Genomic DNA, 24,555 nt, shown 5'->3' with positions numbered 1-24,555 from the left:
TTTTGAGACATGGCCTCAATGTATAGCCCTGGCTGTCTTGGAACTCACTGTGTAGACCACACTGGCTTTAAACTCCCAGGGACCCACCTGTATCTGCCTCCCTAGTGCTGGGATTAAAGGTATGTGTCACCACACCTAGATGTTTGCTTCTAAAACAGACTCTCATTCCTGTCTGGCTGGTCTCAAGCTCCCTAGCTAGTTAAGGATGAACCGAACACATGATCCTCCAGAGTGCTGGGATTACAGGCATGTACCACCACTCTCAGGTCATGTAGTGCTAGGAATGTAGCCCAGGCGTCATGCATGCAAGTACTCAGCTGAGCTTCGTCCTCAGCAAGAGTCCATGTCATTTGTAAGCCTTTCTGCAGATCCAACAGTTCCCTCTTCCCTTCAGTCTACGCACACCCGCCACCCCGATTAAAATCAAGTCTCTCAAGCAAAGATCTACTCTGTATTCAATGATGATGCCAATCTTTGAGATGTCCATTGATTCGTGGTGGCTTAGTTTTAGCTACCTACACCCCTTCCACTCACTGAGATCCTGCTCTACTTGTTACCATGGACACCCCTTACACTCTTCCAGGCCCAAGAGTAAGAATGGAGAAGGTGCTCTCTCCAAGGGCCATCTAATGCCCGACAAGCCAATACTACTTCAGGGTCTCTAAAAACAAAAGCAAAAAAACAAAAACAAACAAACAAACAAACAAAAAACCCACTCAGTGCAGAGAAGCTGCCTCGGGCAAATCCTTCTAAGCAAAACATAAACAGAAATCCACCAAACTTTGGTATTTTCTGGATGTGTCTTAGTTGTTTAAAAGTCTGAGCTACACAAGGCCCTGTCTCAAAAAGAAAAGCACAGAAGGAAAAGTTTATCTAAAACACTTGGCACTTCTGAAGGTTCATGCTTCATTCTGTAGCCCAGGCTGGCCTGGAATTCATACTTTGTAGCCCAGACTGCCCTCAACTCGTGAGAATCCTCCTGATTCTGCTTCTTGAGATAAGGGACAGTAGCACCCATCCTCCAGGATAATAGGAACAGGGGCAGGCCTGTTTGTGTATTTGTGTGTGTACATCTTTTAAAAGCAAGATCTCACGTAGCCCAGGCTGGTCTCTAACTTGCTATGAAGCTAAGACTGGCCTTGAACTTCTGACCTCCTGACTACCTACTAGGATTATACATATTAACCATCATACCTAGATATCCCTTCAAGTCTGAAATACTACAACCTGGGTACCACAGAGTGGACTCAGACCAGCATCTTCCTCCCAGACCTTTTAGGGAACTAGATTTGGTGTTATCTTCCAGGTAGTAAATACTCAGGTCAAAGTCACTCCTTCAGACCCAGCTCTTCAGATCTCATCAGCCTTGAGGAGGGATGAGTTAGAAATCTTCGGGGTGCGAGGGGCAATGAACAGCTGTGGATATCAGGATCCCATTGTATTTGTTAAACCCATAGTCAGAATCATACTTCCTGGCGAGATGGGGGATGGGTCATCTCTTAGTACTGGGCAGTCCTTTTCCACCTGTACATAAAACAGCAACACACCTTAAGAGGACAAATCTTCCAGTCCAAAGTGATAAATCAATGTAGAACCCTTCCTGGCAATATCCCTTTTTGCAAGATCATCTATCTATCTATCTATCTATCTATCTATCTATCTATCTATCTATCTATCTAACAAGATAAATGTTTTTATGAAGACACAAAGGCTTGGGGTACAGAAGATGAAAAGAGAGTCTTAGCCACCCATCTCTCTCTGGAATGAATGTGAACATCTATCTCAATCTGGTTCCTGGACAGAACCCTATACTTTTTCAGTAACAGACCTCAAATTTGGCTCCTACAAGTTTTTCCCCTGAGGCAAAAACAAGACCAATATAACCTCCTGTTTACCAAGCCTTCCAAATACTAACAGATAGAAATCATGTACCTCCCCTCCCCTGTCCTTGTCTTGCATCCCCACTGCTTACAAGGAAACCTCACATGACATTTCCACTCTCACCAGCTCAGCAATCCTTCCTGTCCTCTTAGCTAAGTGTTGTGTGTAATCACAGACGCAATGCATTCTAGGTCCTATGAACCTAGAAGGGTAAGGGGTAGCCTCAGGGTAAGGGGTAGTTCTCAGAGCTGGTCCTCGTTTCTAGACCAAAGCGACCATTTAGGTCGGAAGCGGCTTCCGTGAGTTATTTACACAAATGCCCAGCAGAACATCGTGTCCGTGACCAGGGGGTTTGGCACACCCTGCTGCCAAGCAATTGTACTACTGTCGAAGATTAAAAACACTCTGTGCTCTTAGGCAATCTCCCAAGTTCAAAGTTTCAAAATTAAAAAAAAAAAAAAAGGAAAAATAGATTTTAAAAAAAGACCTCTCCCGGCAACGGTTTTCCTCTTGTGGGTTTGCACGCCCACCCCAGCCGCACCCGGCTCCCATGTACCTCTACAGTTATTTACAAAGCGAGCGGCTCCCTGGACTTCTCGGAAAATTCCCTTTGCCAGGAAGGTGACCCAGCCGGCCAGCAAAGGCGGGAAGCCCGGGGGCTGCAAACCCTCCACACATCCCTGCAGTGCACAGACACGTGCGTGCGACAACTGGGAGGACAGACGGGCACGTGAACTCAGCGTGCCGGACGGCCCCGAAGGGGAGGAGTGTCGATGACCAGCTCGTGGGCCGGCCGTGCGCCGCAGCCAATCGACGTAGATAGACCTGCCTCTAGGCCACGCCCCTTTGTTGCAGCTGTTCAGAGTCCTGGGCTGACCTCTTCAGGATGCAGAAACTGCGGGCAGTCTCTACCTAGACTGCGCAGTGGTACCCAGCACTTTCCCGGGCTCTAATACAGTAGAGGATACGGCCCCTGTGTCCTGTATGGGATCTCGGAGACAGGGTTCCTCCCGTACACCAGGTAGGGGTGTCGGGTTCTTCCGGGTCCTATTCCCTGGTAATCACTTCAGGACCTACCTTCTTCATCGATCCAACCGCCATACCTTCTCTCAGAAATCATAAACAGAATAAAAGTGTTCCAAGAGTTGACGTTCAATCCACTTAGGTATTTGTTTGTTTTGTTTTTGCCTTCTGTTGTTGTTGTTGTTGTTTTTTTTTTTTTTTTGAACCAGACAGGTCTTAAATCTTAACATTCTAGCCGCAGAAGCTAGTGAGTTCCTAGGAGTTTTAAGCCAGATTATGCTTTACATAACAAGCTCCAGAACAAGCCAGAGTTAGGTGGTGAGACCTAATAAATAAATGAATAAATAAGTTAATGATTAATTTTTGGAAGCCAAACGTAGCGGTAGTCCACAATTAAAAGCCCAGCACTTGGAAGGCAGAGGCAGGAAGATCAGAATTTCGGGGTCATATTATAGTGAGACAGTCTGGGCTACATGAGGCTCCATCTCAAACACCAGATTCAAAATGTGAGATTTTTTTTCTTTTAAATTTTAGCAAACATACAGAATAATGGGTTTCATTGTAAGGATTTCATACATACATGTCATTGAATCTTGCTATTATTATCTTCATTTGGAGGGACGGGATCCTGCTATGTAGACTAGGCTGCCCTCAAAACCAAGCTCCTCCTGCTTTGCCCTCTGTAGTCTCTTTAGCCTGGTGCTGGATTACAGATGTGAACCTCCAGGCCCAGATACAAAAAATTACTTTTGTTAAGTTAAAGTAGTATGTGCTCATTGGGAGATGATGAAAAGATACAAAATATTACTTTTTAGTACATGTTCATTGGGCAATGGTTAAAAGAACATCAAACATTCCTAGTGGTATTTCCTTGTAAATTCCCCTATCTGTGTAGATACATTATAACGCCCCAGGAGCTCTGGTATTTGACCTCACTGATTGCCCTTTATAAAATGCCATTGCTTTTGGTGATCATCAGATGTTATCATTAAGAATTTTACTTTTCTAATTAAAATAACCAGAAGCTGATATGGTATCTGGGCTGGCCTTGAACATACAAGTAATCCTTCTGACTCAGACTCCCAAGTTCTGAGAGGCAAGTGTAGAAGGAAATATCACCAGGAATATTTGATGTTATTTCAACCATTGCACATCTAAAATTGTTTGGAGGACAGCATCTTTCATGTGTATCAGATGCCTGATGCAGTCTCGAGAACCTACAAGTACCATTGCCAACAAAAGTCAGATTAGCCTGGAACTTGCTATGTAGCCCAGGCAGGCTTTGAACTTACAGAAATTCTCCTGCTTCATCTTCTCAAGTGCTAAGATTACAGGCATGGGCCACCATATCCAAATCACACAGCATGATTTTCCTAATTGTTTGTGTGTTTTATATACAGGCCGCTCTGATTGTATTAACTCTCAACTCCACCAAAAGTGTAGGCTAGCATGGAACTCGTGACTTTTCTTCTACCTCTGCATCTTCAGCACCAAAACTGGGGAAGTGTTCTTATTTATATGTGAGGACAGAATTCATGTGCCTAAAGGAGGTCAGAGGACATCTTTCTGGAGTCCATTCTCTCCTTCTACTATGGGACTGTCTGGGGTCCCACTCAAGTCATCAGGCTTAGCAGCCTGTACCTTTACCCACAGAATTGCCTCACCAGCCTACAGCCTGGTTTTTAAAAGGTCTAATCAGTCATTCTACTTTTCTAACAGAAGCGTGGGGGGTGGAGGGGAGAGCACACAGCCACAGAACGTTTAAAAAGGACTGTCTCCTTGCTCAGTAAAGTTACTTGTTTGCTGACACTGAGATGCAGCAACATTGTGTCATGTGTTGTTACTTATGAGGATTCATTCTGAAGTGAGTACTTGGGAGTTAGAGAATGAATTTGTTTCCTATATGGCAGTAGCAGCTATGTGACCTTTTGCTCAGTCAAATGATCTAGTGAAGAAGCTTTCATTTAAACCAGCATCTAACAAAAACATGATCTCAGCTAAAAGTGGATTCTCTCTGGCACTCTCCAGTGATATCTAAGCCAGAGGAAATGACATGACACCAGCACACCAGACTCTTGGTAGATAGAATGTACACTGACTTGTGTTGAAGAGGATTATTTTGCTATTGTTGTTGTTTGAAACAGGGTCTCACTGCGTATCTCTGACTGGCCCGGAATTCTCTCTGTTCACTCATTTTGGAGGTGAGCTGGTCTTGAACTCCTAGAGATCTGTCTCTCAGGATGTGATGCTATGCCTGGGCACTATTTATGATAAGGGGAGTATGTGACAACAAATTGATAAAAAATTTTTTCTTTGGCTTTGTTATTTCTTTATCTATTTGTGTATGTTCAGTCACATGTGCCAAGGCCAAAGAAGGACATCAGCTGTCCTGCTTTGTGACTCTCTGCCTTATTCTGTTAGAAGGGACTGTCTCTGAACGTGGAAGTCTGCTAGCAGCCAGTCTCTTCCTGTCTCCACTCTCCACAGGATTACAGGTGTCCATGACCACACCCTGTTCTTTACGTGTGTGCTATAGAGTCTGGAAAAGCTCCCTATGCTGTGTGGCCAGCATGCTCGCCCACTAAGCCCCAGTCAGTGTTTTGATTTTCTTCTATGAAGTCTGTCAGGACGTGGGTGCATTTTTTTTAATCTTCTGCTATATCTTATGTCATTTTGATCCTACAATCCAAAGCTATGAAATGAACTTGGATTCTCCCGTTTTGTTATTTAAACACAGAGATTTCAAAACCCATCTCTCCAGGATGAGGCCATCTATGTGTATCATGTGGGTTAGCTGATGGAGGCTGTAGCTACCTGCTTCTAGTTTGCCCAGAAATGGAAAGGTGATGGAACTTATGGCTTCTGATAGGAGGGAAAGCCAACAAGAACTAGAAAGGGTTGTTCACTCAGTTTGGAGGTGAGCTTGGTCCACTGCAGACTGCTGTGCTGGTACAGAAATCCTGGCTTGGATTCCACCCTTCTCTTCACAATGGAGCTCTTCACCGTTTATGTAAATGCAGGAAGGATTGGCAATGGAAGGCTGACTACTACATACTCAAAAATGTCTGGAAAATGGGACCCCTGGTAAATGTTTGTTGTCTTACTTGCAAAGTGGCATTTGCGTGTGTGAGTACAGCATACAAACTTTTCTAAACTTTAATGTGTTCCTCAGCCCCGTTTGGAGAGAAGGTCCTTCTTTCTTCCTTTTTCTTCAGCACCTAAGGGTACAACTGACTGGAAGTGCCTGACCTGCTGGAAGGGGTCAGTTTTTTGTTTTGTTTTTTGTTTTTCCTTAAAGATCTCATTGTTGTTGTTGCTGCTGCTGTTGTTATTGTTGTTGTTACTGTTGTTCTGGTGGTGGTGGTTGCTGTTGTTGTTGCTGTTATTGTTGCTGTTGTTGTTGCTGCTACTGTGTGTTGTTGTTGTTGTTGTTGTTGTTGTTGTTGTTGTTACTGTTGTTAGGGTGTGTTACGTTTTATTTAGGAACCAGGGCCTCACACACATTAGACAAACCCTTAGCTCCATCCCCAGCACTCCTAATACTGTTTTCTTTTCCATATGTGGTCCTAGACATGCTGATCCTTCTGCCTCAACCTCCCAAGGGATGGATGCTAAGGAGCTCTGAATTCTGGAAGCTCAGTTCCTTCTTTGTTTGTTCGAATGTTTGTTAAGATAGGGTCTCAAAACTGTAGTCTTGTGGCCTGAGAACTTACTGTCTGGTCCACGCTGGCTTTAAACTCACAGAAGATCTTCTACCTTAGCCCCCTCAGTGCTAGGATTACAGGTTTGAGCTATAATGATTTTGTTGTTTGTTTGTTTTTGTTTTTGAGGTAGGATCTAGAATACTCCACCTTAGCTTTGAGTCTAATATAGTTGAGCATGACCTTGAACTCCTCATCTTCCTGCCTCTATCTTCCAAGTGCTAGGTTTACAGGCATGCAGTGCCATACCCAGCTAGTTTCTTCTTAAAATGAAGGCTAGGGACCCAGTGAGGTAGTCAGTGGTTAAAGTGCTTATTGTGGACACAAGAGGATGAGAGTTCAGATATGCAGCACCCACATAAATACCTGGTGTGCATAGTGCCGTGTCTATGATTCCTGTCTCAAAAGGCTGATTCCCTTTCTCAAAGCAAACTGGTTTTTGAGACTAGCTTTACCAGAGAGCTCTGGGTTTGACTGAGAGACCCTGCTTCAGTGAGTATGGTGGAGTGATCAAGGAAGATTCCTGATAATACCCATAGGTCGCCACATGTATGCTTGCAGATGCACGTCCATGCCCGTATACATGTGCACTAACGAATGTATAAACACACACATACACATATACACATACCCCACATGTATATACATGTTAAAGAATAAAAACACAACCACGAAAGCAATCTACAGGGTAATTGACTCAAAGCACAATAGTTCTCTGCGGAAGGCAATTTGCTGAATCTCAGTCCTTTTGAACCACAAGCTGTCGCTGAATTGCTGCTCAGGCAGGTTATACTGACCTCGTGTGGGTTATTCAAAACATCTATCAAAGACAGGACCTCAGGCACACAGCTGCTCAGGGAGGTCACGGAGACCTCAGACTGGTGACTCAAGGCATCCCCAAAGATGGCCTGAAGACAGCACGTGCCTAGCTTGTCATGAAGACTTCATTTAACACACCGCGGTTTGCTACCACCCCAATTCCAGAGCAGCTGCTAAAGAGGGAATCAGTGGCCCCAGCATCTCTAAACCGCAGGTAGGAGGCAGTTGTGGGAGGCATCTGTGATTCACTCTCACCCACATCAGACCCATGACAAGAACTGCATCTCTGGCCTCTGCATCACCATCTGCTGGCCTGCATTGTTTCTGCCTGAAACTCCCACCCACCCGACTGAATTGCTTCACCCCTCTGACTCTAGGATTCCTTCTTGAGAAAGTGGTTACAGAGTGAATGCATGCTTTCAGCATCAAGTGAATCTTGCTGTCTTAGTCACCGCTCTATTGTTGTGAAGAGTCACCATGACCAAGGTAACTTTTAGAAAAGGAAGCATTTTAGCTAGGGGATTGCTTACACTTTCAGAGAATTAGATCGTTAGCATCATGGTGGGAAGCAGACAGGAATAGTCACTGGGTCACTGGAGCAGTGGCTGGGAGCTTTACACCCTGACCCATAGGCAGGAGAGAGAGAGAGAGAGAGAGAGAGAGAGAGAGAGAGAGAGAGAGAGAGAGAGAGAGAGAGAGAGGAGGGAACTAGACTTGAGGTAGGTTTTTGAAACCCCAAAGCCCACCCCCAGCAATACATCTCCCTGAAGGCAACACTTCCCAACCCTTCCCAAACAGCGTCACCTGGGGACTAAGCATGCAAACATCTGAGCCTACGGAGCCCATTCCCATTTAAAGCACCACACCTGCCTTCATTAAAACCCTCCAAGGCCTTTACATCTCCCTATGCACAAAAGATGAAGGTTTTACTGTGATTATAGAGAACCTATATGCATTGCCTACTGCCTTCTGAAGCCACCTCTGCTCTGCCCCCATGTCCACTCAGCAACAATGCAGCTCCCCAGTGCTCAGCTGCCCACTACAGATTTTATATAAATAAAAAAATTTAAATATACAAAACTGGCCTTGAACTCAGAGATCTGCCTCTGTCTCTGCTTCTCTGCCTCAACCTCTGCACCTCTCTCTCTCTCTGCCTCTCTCTCTCTCTGCCCCTCTGCCCCTCTGCCCCTCTGCCCCTCTGCCCCTCTGCCCCTCTGCCCCTCTGCCCCTCTGCCCCTCTGCCCCTCTGCCCCTCTGCCCCTCTGCCTCTGCCTTGTGCAGAGCTGGGATTAAAGATATTCCCCAACATGCCCAGCTGTCTTATCTGTTCTCTGTGGGTCTTGTCTCCACTCCAGCTATCATGATGCCAGCTCCACAGGTCTGAGTTCTGCCTGCTATATGTCACTGTTGCATCTGCAGACCTGGTTTACTAGCTATTCAATATGTCAGTCAACATTCCATCTCTGTGACAAAATGCATGGATCAATCAACTTATAAGTGCATTATACATTTATTTTTTAAATTATGTATATGATATGTGTATGTGAATGTATGCCGTATGAGTGTGGAGGCCAGAGGATGGCATTGGACCTCTCTGAGCTAGAGTTACAGGTAGCTGTAAGCTGGCTGATGTGGATGTAGGGAACAGAACTCCTGTCTGCAATCTTTGGAAGAGCAACAAGTGCTCTTAACCGATAAGCCTTTTCTCTAACCCATGCCCCAATACTCATACCTGTTTCTTCTCCCCTTATTATACATTCGCAAAGAAATGATTTATTTTGCTTTCACACTATAAGTGGTCCTGTTGATTTTTTTTGTAAGTAATGGCACATTACAAAGCCTTGTGGCTCACCTCATAGTGGTCAGAAAGCAAAGACAAGAGGTGGAAGAAGCTGTACCCTCTTCAAGGGTGTGCCCTCTGTGACTTAACTTCCTGCCATTAAGAACCACAACTTTGCACCACATTTTACTGGCAACACAAGGTGGAGATCAAGCCCTCAAGTTTCCACAGTACCGAAGCCATAACCCAAACTTTAGCTGCAAGGGAGCCAAAGAGGGCTAACTCTTCCAGTCTCTAGATAAGCTGGAATATGATGACGTATAGACCACTGTGGCCGTGGAGTCAATTTACTGAAGCAAAGCAAGAGTCTTTTTTTTTTTTTTTTTTTTTTTTTTTTTTTTTTTTTTTTGGTTTTTTGAGACAGGGTTTCTCTGTGTAGCCCTGGCTGTCCTGGAACTCACTCTGTAGACCAGGCTGTCCTGGAACTCAGAAATCCACCTGCCTCTGCCTCCCAAGTGCTGGGATTAAAGGCATGCACCACCACCACCCGGCATAGTAAGAGTCTTTTTCAATGAAATATAATACACTAGGAAATAGAGTGTACTGTACAGCCTAAGAGTAAGTGTTGTGTCAGGAAACATCTTTCCAAATCAGCAACCAAAACTCTTCATCAGAATTCCTGGGGCATCAAGTTTCTTAAAAGCTCTGCAGTTGACTGAAGAAATGGCTCAGTAGTACATAGTGTGCACAACTCCTCCTTGTTCAATATCCAGTGCCCACCGTCAAGCTGTTTACTGCTGCCTGTAACTCCAGCTCCAGGGATCTGGTACCCCCTTGTGGCTTTCTGGTGTACCTTTAATCACATGCACAAACCCACACACAGAGGAATAACTAAAGAAGGAGAAGGAGGAGGAGGAGAAGGAAGAAGGAAGAAGGAAGAAGGAAGAAGGAAGAAGGAAGAAGGAAGAAGGAAGAAGAAGAAGCAGCAGCAGCAGCCAGGGGTAGTGACACACTCATAATCCCAGCACCTGGAAGGTAGAGGCAGGAAGCATTCTGTGAGTTTGAGGCCAGCCTGGTGTACATAGCAAACAAGTGTCACCAGCCAGGTGACACAGTGAGACCCTTTCCCAAAACAATCAATTAAAAGCCTGGAAAGTCATCTCCTTGGTGAAGAGCACCAGTTACCTACAAGGGGGCTAACAGCTACCTGTAACTCTAATCCCAGGAGTCCAAGGCCCTTTACTGACCTCCACAGGCAATCCACACCTCTGGCATAAAAAAAATGTTTAAATATTTAAAAAATTAAATTGCAGGAGCTGGTAAGGCAGCTCCGTGGGTAAGAACACTGGCTGCTCTTTCAGAGGACCCAGGTTTGGATCCCAGAACCCACACAGCAGTTTATAACTGTAACTCCAATTCCATAGGACTCTGACGCCCTCTGCTGGTCTCTTTGGGCACTCCTTGCACACAGTACCCAGATGTGACAAAACACCCATAAAATAAAAATAAGTAACATCTTTCTCTGTTTCTTTCTTTCTTTTTTTTTTTTTTTCCAGACAGAGTCTCTCTGTGTGTAGCATTGAATGTCCTGGAAGTGCATCACCATCCCCAGCAATAAATAACATCTTAATAAACCGGACATGGTGACAAAAATCTTTAATCCCACACCTGAACGGGAGTAGATTTCTGTAAGTTCAATGCTAGCCTGGTCTACATAGTGAGTTCCAAAACAGACATGGCTGAGTAGAGAAAATCTGTTTTTTAAAAAATTACATAAATAAATAAATTTTTTAAATGTTTTTTTCTTCAGACAGGGTCTCATTATGTACTCTTGGCTAGTCTAAAGCTTGATGTGTGTGTGTGTGTGTGTGTGTGTGTGTGTGTGTGTACATACATACACATAGTATACAAGACTGGCATGGAACTCACAGAGATCCACTTGCTTCTGCCTCCCAAGTGCTGGGATTAAAGGCATATGTCACCATACCTGGCCTTAAAAACATTTTTGCACTAAGATGAATCTATGATGCCAGCTTTGGGGGAGGGCTGAAGCAGGATTACAAGATCAAAGCCTGCTTAGCCTATAGATGAGTTGAAGGCAGCCTGAGATCCTGTCTCAGGAAGGTTAAGAGTAAACTTGAGAACCAGAGATGCGCTCAGTGGCAGAATGCTGGTTTAACATGCCTGAGGACCTGGGCTCTATCCCTCCTACTACAGAAAGGTTCCCAGTAAAGCTGGGCATGGTGACACATGTCTCTGACCTCAACACTTGGGGAAGTAGAGACAGGAAAGTCAAGATTTAGGCCAGCCTTAGCTACGTATTGAGCTTGTGACCAACCTGGGCTACAAAAGACACTGCCTTGGCGGAGGAGGGGGGAGCACGAGGTGGGTGGGGGTTGTCGGGCAGTTCCTGAATTAATTCTAAAATGCAACTTAAACAAAAACGTCAGGAGGGTAGTTTCGGCCATCGGCTGCTAATGCTTCAGCACCCACTGATCTCAGATGGTAGCTGGCTGCCAGCAGGCTCAGATCTCAACACAAAGGGTGGCCTTGCCCTAGAGTCTGTCTGTATCTTTTTCAAGCCCAAGTCAGACCTTCACTTTCTCTCTTCCGGTTTTAAAGTCCACACTTCCTTTGAGGTATCTCCCTAACTTCCCCCTTTGCCTCCCACTAACTGATTAGCCTTTTCTTTCTCAGTGCTACTGATGGTAGGTCAAAGCAGCCTTAAGCAGAGAAGGTACAGAGTCCAAAGCCCCACGCCAATGACTCTGTGGGGTCAGAGCAGCTAACTTAAAAGGATTTTGGTATCTCAGCGTCCTCAAGCATCAGGGGCACCTGAGCCTCTGGAGAATTCTCCTTGGGAAAGGGGAACAAGACAATCATCCTGATAGAGTGTCTGCAAAAAACAGAGATAGAGGTTGTTTTCTGAGCTGTCGGTGAGGATGACTTCTGAGTCAAGCTCAGGGGGAGGGCACGATAAGCCTAAACCTGTCTGCTCTTCTGAAGGACCTTGATCACCTCGGCTAAGGCTTGAGACACCCTGGAGTGAAGCCTCCCCTCTTAGACCTTAAGACACACCACCACCGGGAGTCGTACCCACAGTTATGGGACAACAGGAACAGGGGCAGTGTTAAGCACACCAGAGTGGCTCCTCCTTAGGCTCATCTCACTCGTGTCCACTCCGAAGTCCTTTTGGGGTGGGAGGGAGAAGGGGTTAGCTCCTTGGTTTCTGAGATAGGGTCTTATATGGCCCAGGCTGGTCTCAAATTCTTTATGTAGACTGGGCATGGTGGCCACACCCCTTTAATCCCAGAATTTGGGAGGCAGAGAGGCACAAGCAGGCAGGTCTTTGTTAGTTCAAAGCCAGACTGATCTACAGAGTGAGCTTCTGAGCGGCGTGGGTTACATAGAATGTCTCATTTTCTGTAGAGTTCAAGTTGTCTGCCACTGGGCATATAAAGAAAGTACAAGGGCCTCAAACTCCCTCTAGCCTACTGTAAAAATGCATAGTCACCCTCCCCCTAGATGGCAGGAGGGACTTACACAAAGACTTTAGACTGTGCGGAAGCCTATCAGGAAGCCACCTGAAACAATAACAAGCCTGTACTTAGGACAGCCTGACCTGAGAGACAGAGTTGCAGGCAGGCTTAGTGAAGGGATAAAGTATATCAACAATGTAAAGTTCAGTCCTCAAGTCAAAGCCAAAGGAAGACAGAGACCAGAGTCAGGGTCTTTCACATGTCATGCCTGAGAACTTAGCTTCTTACTTACACGTGCTGACAGATACACAGCACAGTCTTTGGGAGACAAAATTGTAGCTAGAATCCTTCCATCCCCATCCCCCTCCAGAAGCTCAGCCAGACCTTGTAGCCAAGTGACCTTGAACTCTTGATCCTCCCGCTCCATTCCCAAACCCTAGGATTACAGATATGCACCGACACCCTTGGTACTGTGAAGAAAGCCCAGCGCTCTGTGCGCGCCAGACAAGCAGTCTATCAACTGAGCTACGTTACCTACTGACACCACCCCCCCCCTCTCTTCTTACATCCAATTTCCATCTGAAGATCTGAAGAACAAACACTTGGTGTATGTGTGTGACAAGCGTCCAAGCAAACCAGAGGGGACTGACCTCAGAATCAGGGCTGGGAGAACATAAGCCCACTTCCTTTTTTGACACATAGGTAAATGGACTCCAGTGATCTAGTGGCTTCAATCACTCAGACAGTGCCTGACAGAGATGACCTGTCAGCATCTAGTCTCCTAGCTTGCAAGTCACTCCACTGCCCTTTCCTGCCTAAGCCACTCCCAGTACCGGCTCACCAGAACACAATGACTGAGGCATATTTATTTACAGACTGACTGCTCTGTGAACCTGACCTGTGGGATGAGTGGCCCCCTCATGTGGTCACTCAGGAGCCCTACGCCAGATAGCAGATGTTAGAACAGACCTGAAGCTATTGCATCCCCTCAGACCACACAGCCCCTGCAGGATCAAATGAGAGAATCAATGGCTGACATAGTTCCCTCCTTAAGGAGGTCTTGGGGTCTGCTCTTAAGACAAAAGAAGAGGTCCTGACTGTAACACAGAGCCGAGATCTCTTTTCAGGCACACATCTCTCACTGATGCAGAGGAGTCTGGCATGTGATACTCCCTACTTCTCACAATATAAAGAGCTTGGCTGTTAATGGAGGCTTGGTGTATCACTTGCTGTCTGCCTGACACAGACGCACATCGCACCGTGCCACACCATACCATAGCATACCGTACCATTCTGTGCCGTACCAGACCAGACCATGCCAGGTCAGACTACACGGTATGTGACAGTCTGGGCCATATTGGAAAGGCAGATGCAAAGGCAGCTCTGTTCCTCACATAATTTGCTGTGTGACTTTTAGCAAGATACCTAACCCTTCTCAGCCTCTCTTTGCTTACCTCTCAAGTAGTCATTCTAATGCCAGGTGTCTCTGAGGGTGGACCTGAAGGTCACGGACTCACACAAAGTGCCTTACTGTTAGTTCCCAGCACTTGGAAAGAAGGGAGAAGAGCTTAGGGAGTTTGTTTACTTTATTCTTATTTGTTCTTGGAGGAGTCTGGGCTTGGTTATTTTTATGGTTTTAAAAAAAATCTACTTCTTTCTACTTCTTTGCTTTTTTTTATTATTGGTTTCGGTTTTGAACTTTGTAAGAGAGTGTTAATGGCCCAGTGGCCTCCTTCCTCTTCCACTCAAGTATTGGGCTGCAGATATGAACCACAGGCCTGGCCTTTGATTTTGTTTAGGGAATGGTCACAGTTCTTCTTCTTCTTCTTCTTCTTCTTCTTCTTCTTCTTCTTCTTCTTCTTCTTCTTCTTCTTCTTCTTCTTCTCCTTCTCCTCCTCCTCCTCCTCCTCCTCCTCCTCCTCCTCCTCCTCCTCCTCCTCCTCCTCCTCTTCCTTTTCCTTCTCCTCCTCTTCCTCCTCTCCTCCTTTTCCTACTCCTCTTCCTCCTTCCTCCTTCTGCTCCTCCTCCTTCTTCCCTTCTTCCTTTGAAGTTCATTTTTAAGGCAAAATCTCTCTGGAGCCCTGGAGTCTCAGCTGTTCATGAGCTCACTGAGTAGACCAGGCTGGCCTTAACCCAGAGATCTGCCTGCCTCTGCCTCCCTGCAGTCACCACATCTAGAACAGTTCTAATCTGTAAGAGGATTGATTTACTTAGCATGCTTGCCTGTGTGTGTTTATGTGCAGGAGCACGTAGAAGCCAGGAGAGGGCATCAGATTCCCCCTGGAACTAGAGTTTCAGTGTAGGTGCTCAGAGCTGAACCTAAGTCTTCTCTGCAAGAGGAGTAAATGCTATTAACAACCCAGCCATTTTCCAGCCCTTAACTAATTGTGCATGCATGCGTGCATGTGTGTGTGTGTGTGTGTGTGTGTGTGTGTGTGTGTGTGTGTGTGCGTGTGTGTGATATATGTGTGGCATGAGTATGAAGATTAGACAATTTTTCAAAGTCATTTTTCTCTTTCCACCTATTTACATGGGTTCTGGAGATCGAAGTCAGGCCACCAGACTTGTATGGTAAAGGCCTTTACTCACTGAGCTATCTATGTACATGGCCCTGGGTTTTGTTTTCATTTAGTTGTTATTTGTTTTGTTTTGCTTTGGCAGAACCTCACACTGTAGCTGAGGCTGGCCTTGAATCTCACTAATTGGCTCTCACTGGCCTCAAACTCTTTGACAATCCCCCAGTTGCTGTCTCTTGTGTGCTGGATATTACAGGTACGAGCTGCTGTATCCAGCATTTCTGTCTTGTTTTGTGATGCTGAGGAATCTAACCCCAGCCACAGACATAGTGGGGAAGTGTCTTCCCAGTGAGCTACTTCCCCAGCCAGCCCATCATTATGACTGAAACGCTGGCCTGCTGGTTGTTGTCCCTTCTGACGACAAACTTAAAATCCTCAAAGGAAACTCAAAAATTTAGTCAAGAACCCAGGCTTTAGGCTAAGACATACCCACACCTATGAGGCTCTGATATTTCTCTCCCTCCCCCTAGTTCTCCTCTGTGGTGCTGAGGTTAGAACCCCAGAACCCAGAGCTTTTTGCATGTGAGACAACCCTCTGCATCCTGGAAGATCCAGTCATTAAGGTGTCACATTCTTGCAGAAGTGCCACCTCAACATTCTCCACAGCACCTTCCAGTCGAAACCATGGCTTTCATGACTTCCTCCCTGTGTCTAACTGACACGCTTCCTGTCCCCCTTTTTGGTTCTCTCAAATCTCATGTTTCCTAACTTCTCGTATTCGAGCTGATCTCAAAACCAGTTTCTACAGTCCTGCTTCTTGGTCAGCCCTAGGACGGAAAGTCTTCCCTCACTACAGCCACAAGCAATCATCCTGGAGACCAGTCGGGAGACAAGATGCCTAGCTGATGCTGGCATCCTGCTTGCCCTGACTGTCATGTATGGCCGAGCCTCAGAGTGTGTGAGGTGATATGGCCCTTCGCTGCTCCCTCCAACCACATTATAAAATGTCACACCACTGGAGTCTGCATCAGAAAGGTGGGAGGTCCCTTACTATCACCACAACACCAAACTGGGAGAGACTATGCCTTCATCCATCACAGCTGGTCAGGCCTCATCGCTCTCCCTCCATCCCCAATATAGTTTCTTTAACAAGAATGAGGAGAGGGTAAGGGGGCTTTTATCCCTAAAAAACAAAAACTCAGAACTAGCTCTCTATTAAGGCTTCTGTTTGATGTTTTTTTTAAAAAAAAAAAAAAATTAAAGCTTCTATTAAAGAGAGTGGAGAAAGACAGAAGAGTGTTGCTAGGTTGTTTGGTTGTCTGGTTGTTTGTTTTCAGGCAGGGTCTCATGTAATCAAAGCTGGCCTCAAACTCACTGAAATCCTGCTTCTGCCTCCCAAGGGTCGGAATTGTAGGAATGTACCACTGTGCACACAGTTCTGATTTTATGAGACATTGTCTTACTATGTAACCAGGCTGGCTTTGAGTTCACAGATTTACCAGGCTCAGCCCCATGAGTATTGAGATTATAGACATGTCTTACCACACACCTTAATTTGGGTTCAGAGTCCTCCTCTTCCTCTTCTTCTTCCTCTTCCTCTTCTTCCTCCTCCTCTTTTTCCTCCTCCTCTTCCTTCAATGGGGTCTCAGGTAGGCCTTGAACTTGCTATGTAGGCAAGGGTGACCTTATACAATGCCTCCACTGGTAGTGCTTGTACAGTACCTCCAGTGCTGGGATTAAGGTGTGTACCACCACATACATTTATACAGTGCTGGAGACTGGACCCAGAGCCTAGTGTAGGCTCTGTATGAACCCTGCCAGCAGAGTCAGATTCACCACCTCATGCCAACCTCTGACCTTCCATTCTTGGCACTTGTTGGATAGCATAGGAGGTGAACTCGTGGGAGGGAACCCCATGACTATCTGTTTACCTAGTATCTGGAAAGTGTTGGCACACCGTTTCAAAGAGGAATGGATGACTTGGCATGCAGTCACTCAACTTTGCCCTAATGAAATTCAGGAGATGTTATTGAGTGCTCCCTGCAGGTGAGGCACCTAATGTTGATTGATATCTGTGATCCTAACAAATCCACTGTCCATCACAGGGCAAATCTACCTTGCACTGTAGCCAGGCAGGTTGACCTGTGAGTACCCTCAGGCTCCTGACTCCACAGCTGCCAATGCTATGAGAACAGAGAAGAAAAAAGAAGGGGCCTCACAGCATCCTCCTTGCAGGCTGGCTGCTACCTGCATCCTCCACGAGAGCTCAGGGCTTCAGTTAGACAGCTACTCTGGCCCTCAGCATCACGGGTCTAAGAATACACAGCATTCTCACTAAACACTGGGGTTTTCTTGTATCCTATCCAATCTTCCAGAGAAGGCTCTCTTCTCAGCTTGCCTGAGACATGTTTCTGCCAAACCCCTGACAGTGCTGGTTTCAGACCTTCTGAGTAATTGTCAAGACATAAAAAGAGGGCTGAGAATATGGCTCAACAGGTAATTTACCACACAAGCTTGAAGACCTGAGCTAGTGACCTAGAGCCCACGGGAGAAGAAGAATCGACTCCACAATGGTCCTCTGACCTTCATATGCACTCGCATTCACACTCATGAGCACACAGTAATAATAAGTAATTAAATATTAAAGACATAGAACTATATCAAAGGGTGGGCTTAGCAACCATACCTTTCTGACCTTTGGCTCACTGAGAAAGCCTCCTCTACCTGATTACACTTGGTTTGAGGTAGAAGACAGAAATGATGTTTCTGTTGTTGGTAGTACTCTTGTTGCTGTTGGGTTGTTTGTTGTTGTTATTTGTTTTTAGCTTTTGGAGACAGGGTTTCTCTGTGTATCTTTGACTGTCCTGGAACTTATTCTGTAGACCAGGCTGGCCTCAAACTTATAGTGATCTACCTGCCTCTACCTCCCAGGTGCTGGGATCAAAGATATGTGCCACTGCCCAGCTTTTCATATTATGTTTAATTATACTCTGAATAGTTAATATGTTCAAAGGCTCAACATTAAAAAAAAACCATAGATCCACGTGTACACATATGCTTCTCCTACCTGTGCCCAGGGTTGAGATGGGGATGGAGTGGGTGGGCTCTTTCATAACTGCCCATGTCGCCTGCAGGCAGTTTCAGAGCACAGTTAATTAGGACACCTACACAAATCACACCGAAGGTCCCAGCAATTCTTAGTTGCTGAGTTACTGCTAAGGGTTTACAATTCAGCAGCAGTGAGATGGCTCAGTGGCTAAAGATTCTTATGGCCAGACTTGATACCTGATACCTCGAGTTCAGCCCCCAGGACCCACATGGGAGAAGGGAAGAACTGATTCCTGAAGTCTTCTACATATGTGCCATGGTGTATATGTGTACACACACACACACACACATACACACACACACACACACAAAATAAGGAAAGAAGGAAGAAAGGAAGAGGGAAAGAAAGAAAGAAAGAAAGAAAGAAAGAAAGAAAGAAAGATCACAACTTAACAGGCAAGGAAGTTCCACCTCAGACTCAGAGCCCTCAGAGTCTATACCTTGACTCAAATCAGAGCATCTGGAGATCGAGACAGCATGGCCTCCGAGCAGTTCCTCACAAACTGGGACCTTCAGAAAGTAACCATGGTATAGGAAAGACATACTTTCCTCACATTCAGCAACGCTTCAGATTAAAACAAGGAACAAACGTAGAGCCTAAGTTGGTGGGCAAACATAATCTTTATCACCTAATAATGCACGAAATAAGTTAATTCTTAAAAAAAAAAATAAAATAAAGTAACTACTTGCTGGGATAAAGGTGCCTGCCTGCGATCCCAGGACTTGGGAAACAGGAGGACTGGGAGGTCAAGGCCAGCTTCTGATGTGTATCTAGTGTGAGACCAGCTTGAGCTATATGCTATCCTAGCTTTAAAGTTTTGAACTCCTGAATATCCTGCATCTACCTCCCAAGTGCTAGCATAATGAGAATGTGTCACCACAGCAAGCAATGAGGCAACATCTTATTCAAAATATGTGAGAGTCAGGTATGGCAGCAGACACCTTTAATCCCAGCACTTGGGAAGCAGAGCAGGTAGATGTCTGTGAGTTTGATGCAAGCCTGGTCTACATATTGAGTTCCTGGCCAGCCAGGACTATATAAGGAAACCCTGTCTCAACTCACACACCCCCCCCCCCCCCCAAAAAATACCCTAATTGAACAGCCTAATTATTTCAGACCTTAATTAGAAGGCCATCTCCTAAACACTGGTGTGGCTAATAGACATCTGCCTTATTTCAATTTGCTCACCAGAGACTGCAAGGTCATAAATTTGAGAGGGAGAGGTGAGGGAGGGGGAGAGGGAGAGAAAGGAGGTGGGGGGGAGAGGGGAAGAGAGGGGAAGGGAGAGGTAGGTGGAGGGGGAAAGGGAAGAGGGAGAGGAGGGAGAGGTAGGGGAAGGGCAGGGGGACAGAGAGACTCGGTGATCAATGGATCAATGACTTCACTGTGCAGTTAATGGGGTGGGATGAGGACTCTGACACCCTCAAGAAAGACAGTCCAGGGACAAAGTGGCCACAGTATGCATGGGTCAACAGAGACCCTGAGGACAGTGGCTGTGGGCTTACCCATTACCAGCTGAGAGAAGTTATCAGCCCTGCTCTTTGACCATGCCCACAACCCCCCAAACCCCCAGGAGCATAGGAGTGTCAACTAGTCCTCTCCACAGCCCGGAGCTAGGATTGGTACCTTAGCACTCCGTGCTTGTGAGGGACAAAGGCCACTGTAGCCTCCCAGCAACCACAGAAATAACCTGCCCATTCACCTGAATTATGAAAGAGAAGCTCTGCAGGAACGGTGGGTGGAGGCAGCTGGGAGAGCCACGCTCCAGAGTCCCCGCGCCTGGAGAGTCATGCTTTCTTTCAATCTACCCACAAGTCCGTAGGCCCCTGAGGGAGAGCTTTAGGCAGTTTTTGTTTGTCTTGAGCAAGGTCTCAAGTAGTCCAAGGGGCCTCCCACTTGCTTTGAAGTTTAGGAAAGCCTTAAACTTCTGATCTTCCCGCCCCCGTTCCTCTCCCACCTGCCGAAGCTCGGGGATTACAGGCACATGCCAGCCACTGAGCTCTGCTGAGCCTTGGATCTTTCTTGGTGTGTTCCTCTTAACACAAACAAAAATGCAGAGGTCAGATTGTCCAGGTTTCAAAGTTCCTAGGTCACTTTCCACTTCTGCCTCTCCCTCTCATTTCGAGGCTTTGGCCTGAGCATCACCGTAAGGAGTCCAGCCCAGCTCCAAGCAGTGACTTTGAGAGTCACCCGGGGCCTTTATAACCCTGCCTGTAAAATGGGGCCAAATACTCTGGTGACCCCTGCAGGGAGCCATGAGAATCTACTGGCCTGCAGGGCCGAATGCCAAGGTGAATGAGCTTAGATGCAGCAGTGGCCGTGGGCAGAACCTGCTAAGCCTAGACGGGCATTGCCTGTTGTCGTGCCAGGCCGACCTCAGAAGGGCACCAGTTTGCTTCTTTAAACGCCCAGTCGGTCCTCCCACAACCGGCCCTCTTCCTGTGCCCATTTTGCTGAACAGGAAACTGAAAAGTGCGGGGTAAAAATGACTTCCCCAGGGTGACAATGCAGAAGCAGAGCTAGCATAAGATCTGCCTGGGATGCGGGACAAGGCCTCCTCCCCTCTGCAGTCTCCGTCCTGGCTGCCTCAGGTTGCCGAGGTCCGGACATCAGAATGACACAAGTTTCCCCAGAAAGAAGTCTCAAGATCCTCGGCTCGGCGTTCCCTCTGCATCCCGGGGCTGGGACCCAATAGGCTCCTAGGGTTTGCTAGAAGTACAGCGACTAGCGCTGCGCTCTCCGTCTCCCAGCCCAGCCGGGGTTCCCGCATCCACGTGGTGTAGCTGCGGACACTACTAGGCTGTCCGGGACAGTGCAAAGACTGGAGGGCAGAGAGAAGGGGCGTAACGCGCGGCAGGATGGCCAGTGCAGGGCGGGAGGAGACAAGGCGGAATCCCCGAGGGGACCAGAGTCTCCGCACACGGGGAGACCCCCAGGGCATCCTACCTTTCCTGAAGGGCATCGCGACACCCGGGTAGGCGGACGTCCAAGTGGCAGCCCTGAGGCTCGGGGCGGCCTGCGGGAGATGGGGCCGGCGAGGGAGGGGAAAGGGACATATTTGGTCACAGCCTGGCACGTCACGGCGCGGAGGAGGCTCCGCGGCGGAGCAGGAAGCGCGGGAGTCGCGTCACCCGTGAGCTCTGGGCGCCTACGGGCGGCGACCCGGAGGCCGGGGTGGGCGACCTGGTCCCGCCCTGAGCCTAGAGTCCTGGAGGTGCTGCCTGTCTGTGCAGAGGCCAAGCATGGAGGACAACTACCTGGAAGGAGATGGAAATGATCTCATCCATCAGTTCCTTTGGGCTGTGTGTGATGAAGGAAGGGACTTGGAGGAATTTTATCTTTTTTGCCTTAATGAAGTCAGGACGTTCAAATAGCTGGTTGACTTGTATAGACACTAAATAAAGGCTGAGAGAGCAGCCTAGAAAAACTCAAGCTTGACAGTATTTGTCACCTTTACTGCTCCAGGGTCCAGCCCCCAACACCTACCTACACGGTGCACACCTGATAGAAATGTTCATCTGTAAGATCACAGGAATGGGTGACTTGTTTCTCCAGAGTCTGAAACAGTTCCTCACCCACAGTTGTCAGGAGAAAGTGTTGCTTAGGGAACAAAAAGGAGGAGGTAGGCACCTTTATTCAGTACATTCTGCCTCTATGAGGCCGACAAGGCAAACGCCTGGATAGTTGGCTGACCCAACCGTCCCAAAGCAGGATCCCTTCTTTATTAAGGCTTTCACTGACTAACCAAGCCGGTATGGTGTCATCAGGCCGGCAATTAATCCCAGTACTTGAAGGTTGGAGGTAGGTCTGCTGCCTCTTCTAGGCCAGCCTGCCTTAGCCAGCACACAGAAAGCTGGGAATTGCTTGTGCCCAGGAGTTCAAGACTATCCTGTGAGACACTCTTCAGAAAATTAATTTTCTGTTAAATGGCGTGGTATATATATGTTTTCTTTCCTTTTCTCCTTCCCTCCCATTTCTTTCCTTCTTCCTCCCTTCTCCCTTTTTTTTTTTTTAAGTTTATTTATTTTTATTTATGTGAGTACACTGTAGAAACACACCAGAAGAGGGCATCGGTTCCCGTCACAGATGGTTGTGAGCCACCATGTGGTTGCTAGGAATTGAACTCAGGACCTCTGGAAGAGCAGTCAGCACTCTTAACCACTGAGCCATCTCTCCAGTGCCCCCCCTCCCTCCCTGTCTTTTTCTGTTTTTGATTCTTTGAAATAGGGTCTCATGTGTCCTGGCTGGCTTTGATTTCTCTAGTAGAATTGTCATTGAACTCTTGTTCCTTCTGTCTGCTACCCTTGCAGGACAGTGTTATTTTATGTTGTGCTCTGAAGAAATGAAGAGTCACCTGCACTCCTGGTATTTAAAACATCCATTCAAATGACAAGAGGCTGGCTCTCCATGCATTGAACAATCCGGTCCAGGTGAGCTGGAAATTCCACTAGGCTGGGGGTGGGAGAGTGGAGTGAATGTGGGGGAGGGGTGTCCTTTCTTCCTTCTTTTTCTAATTACCATCATTGTCATGGTCTGCTATGTTTTATGGACTCTAGTCCAAACCCCATCCTTCATTTTGAAGTAAGACGATGCCACAGAGAAGGAGGTAACTGGCCTGAGGTGACATCTCACTGAATGGTTAGCTGAGTGAATCAGAGTCAAATTCTTATAACAATGCACCTTCGAAGTGTCCTGTACTATTTTTTCCAACTAAATCTTTCATGAAAGCTGTGCACAACCAGAGGCTTTATTATTTGCAGTCTTTATGTCCCCAAAATGTTCCTGCTGTTGTAGAGTGAAAAAATTATAAAGGCCATTTTATGAAATATGTGTAGATTTCTTTGCCCTTAGACCTGGGCAGAAAAATGCAGGTCCCAGAACTCGGAACTGAAAATAAGATTTCAGGCCCCCCAGGACACTTGCTGGATGAATTACATTCCTCAAGCCTCAGGCAGTAGGCCCACCTATGGGTGGGAGAGGCCCAAGGCAGGAAAACACATTCCTGACCACAGATAAAGATGCTGCCACCTAGGTGGGGCTATAGCCGGAAGAAGTGAAGATAGCTAATCTGAAATAGTTGGTAAATGACAGGGTGGGACACAGTGACATGGTAAACCATTCAGGGTGGGTTTCTCTGGAATGTTTCACTATTCTTATGTTATGTATCCTTGGCAACCCCTCACCCCCTCCCCACTCCCCTGTGGTTTTCCTCTTTAAAAGACCCCTTAACCCATCACTGGGGGCCAAACCTTACTCTTCAGAGAGAGAGAGCTTGTGGTTTGACCACCGGCCAATTTCCCTAATAAAGCCTCTGCTGATTGCATCCAGGTATGGTTTCTTGTGATCTTTGGGTGGTCATGATTTCCTGAGACTTGAGGAAGGGTCTCCCGAGTATGGGGGTCTTCACTGCCATTTGATGCTTTTAAAAAAGAGTTCATTTATTTACTTACTTCTTTATTTAACATAGTTGTGTCATGTATGTCTGTGCACCATGTATCTGCTCACTGCCCTTGGAGACCAGAAGAGGGCATCAGATCCCCCAGCACTAGAGTTACTGGGCTCTACCATGTGGGTGCTGGGAATCAACCCTGGGTCCCCTAGAAGAGCAGCAATGCTCTTAAACACTGAGCCATCTCTCCAGCTCTCACTTATGCTTTTGCACATAGGCTCCATTACCTTTAATTAAACACGCACCCCAAATATGCCCACCATCTTTACTTCTTGAACGAGGACCTTAAAATATTGAATTTTACTGGATATTAGAGCCAAATACTTTTAATTTTTAAATTTTAAATACAATCACATAATTTCCCCTTTCTTCTTTTTCCTCCCTCCAGTTCCTTCCATACAGCCAGAATCACAGTTTTGAAGAAAACAGACGGCTCCTCTCCCAGCTGTCCAGCAATCCCAAACAGCATCCTGGCTAGGGGTAGGGCTTTGTGCTCACTTCTCCTCCTCTGAGCTAGGATTTTATTCAGATTGAACTCTCACACAGGGCAGTGGTGGCACACGCCTTTAATCCCAGCACTTGGGAGGCAGAGGCAGGAGAATTTCTGAGTTCGAGGCCAGCCTGGTCTACAGAGTGAGTTCCAGGACAGCCAGGGCTACACAGAGAAACCCTGTCTCGAAAAAAACAAAAAAAGAAAAAAGAAAAAAAAAAAAAAAAAAGAACTCTGGCAGGTCTTGTGTGTGCTGTCTATCTCTGTGGGTTCACATGTTCACCAGTCCTGTTGTGTATGGAAGACAC

At 46.7% G+C, this 24,555-nt stretch overlaps 1 protein-coding gene and 1 long non-coding RNA gene across 3 annotated transcripts in view; one reads left to right on the top strand and one right to left on the bottom strand.

Moving 5' to 3' along the window:
• Positions 1-21,398, bottom strand: part of Pfkfb3 (6-phosphofructo-2-kinase/fructose-2,6-biphosphatase 3) — an 83,090-nt gene extending 61,692 nt beyond the window's left edge. The window contains exon 1 of one of the 2 annotated variants that reach the window (XM_076939421.1): positions 21,255-21,398. In XM_076939421.1, the coding sequence (XP_076795536.1) occupies positions 21,255-21,270 (16 nt within the window). In that variant the 5' untranslated portion in view covers positions 21,271-21,398. Of the gene's footprint in view, positions 1-2,437; positions 2,575-21,254 lie in introns of those variants that run through there. The other variant, XM_076939422.1, reaches the window with a different exon arrangement.
• On the top strand, positions 20,039-24,251 carry LOC143443353 (uncharacterized). The gene is made up of 3 exons (XR_013112266.1): positions 20,039-21,282; positions 22,619-22,738; positions 24,146-24,251. It is a non-coding gene; the product is annotated as an uncharacterized LOC143443353 (long non-coding RNA).
• The last annotated feature ends 304 nt before the right edge of the window (positions 24,252-24,555 follow it).

Source organism: Arvicanthis niloticus, chromosome 8, assembly GCF_011762505.2.
Source record: "Arvicanthis niloticus isolate mArvNil1 chromosome 8, mArvNil1.pat.X, whole genome shotgun sequence".
In the NCBI taxonomy this organism is placed as follows: Eukaryota; Metazoa; Chordata; class Mammalia; order Rodentia; family Muridae; genus Arvicanthis; species Arvicanthis niloticus.
The sequence above is the reverse complement of the archived record's forward strand: the minus strand, read 5'-3'. Positions and strand labels throughout refer to the sequence as shown.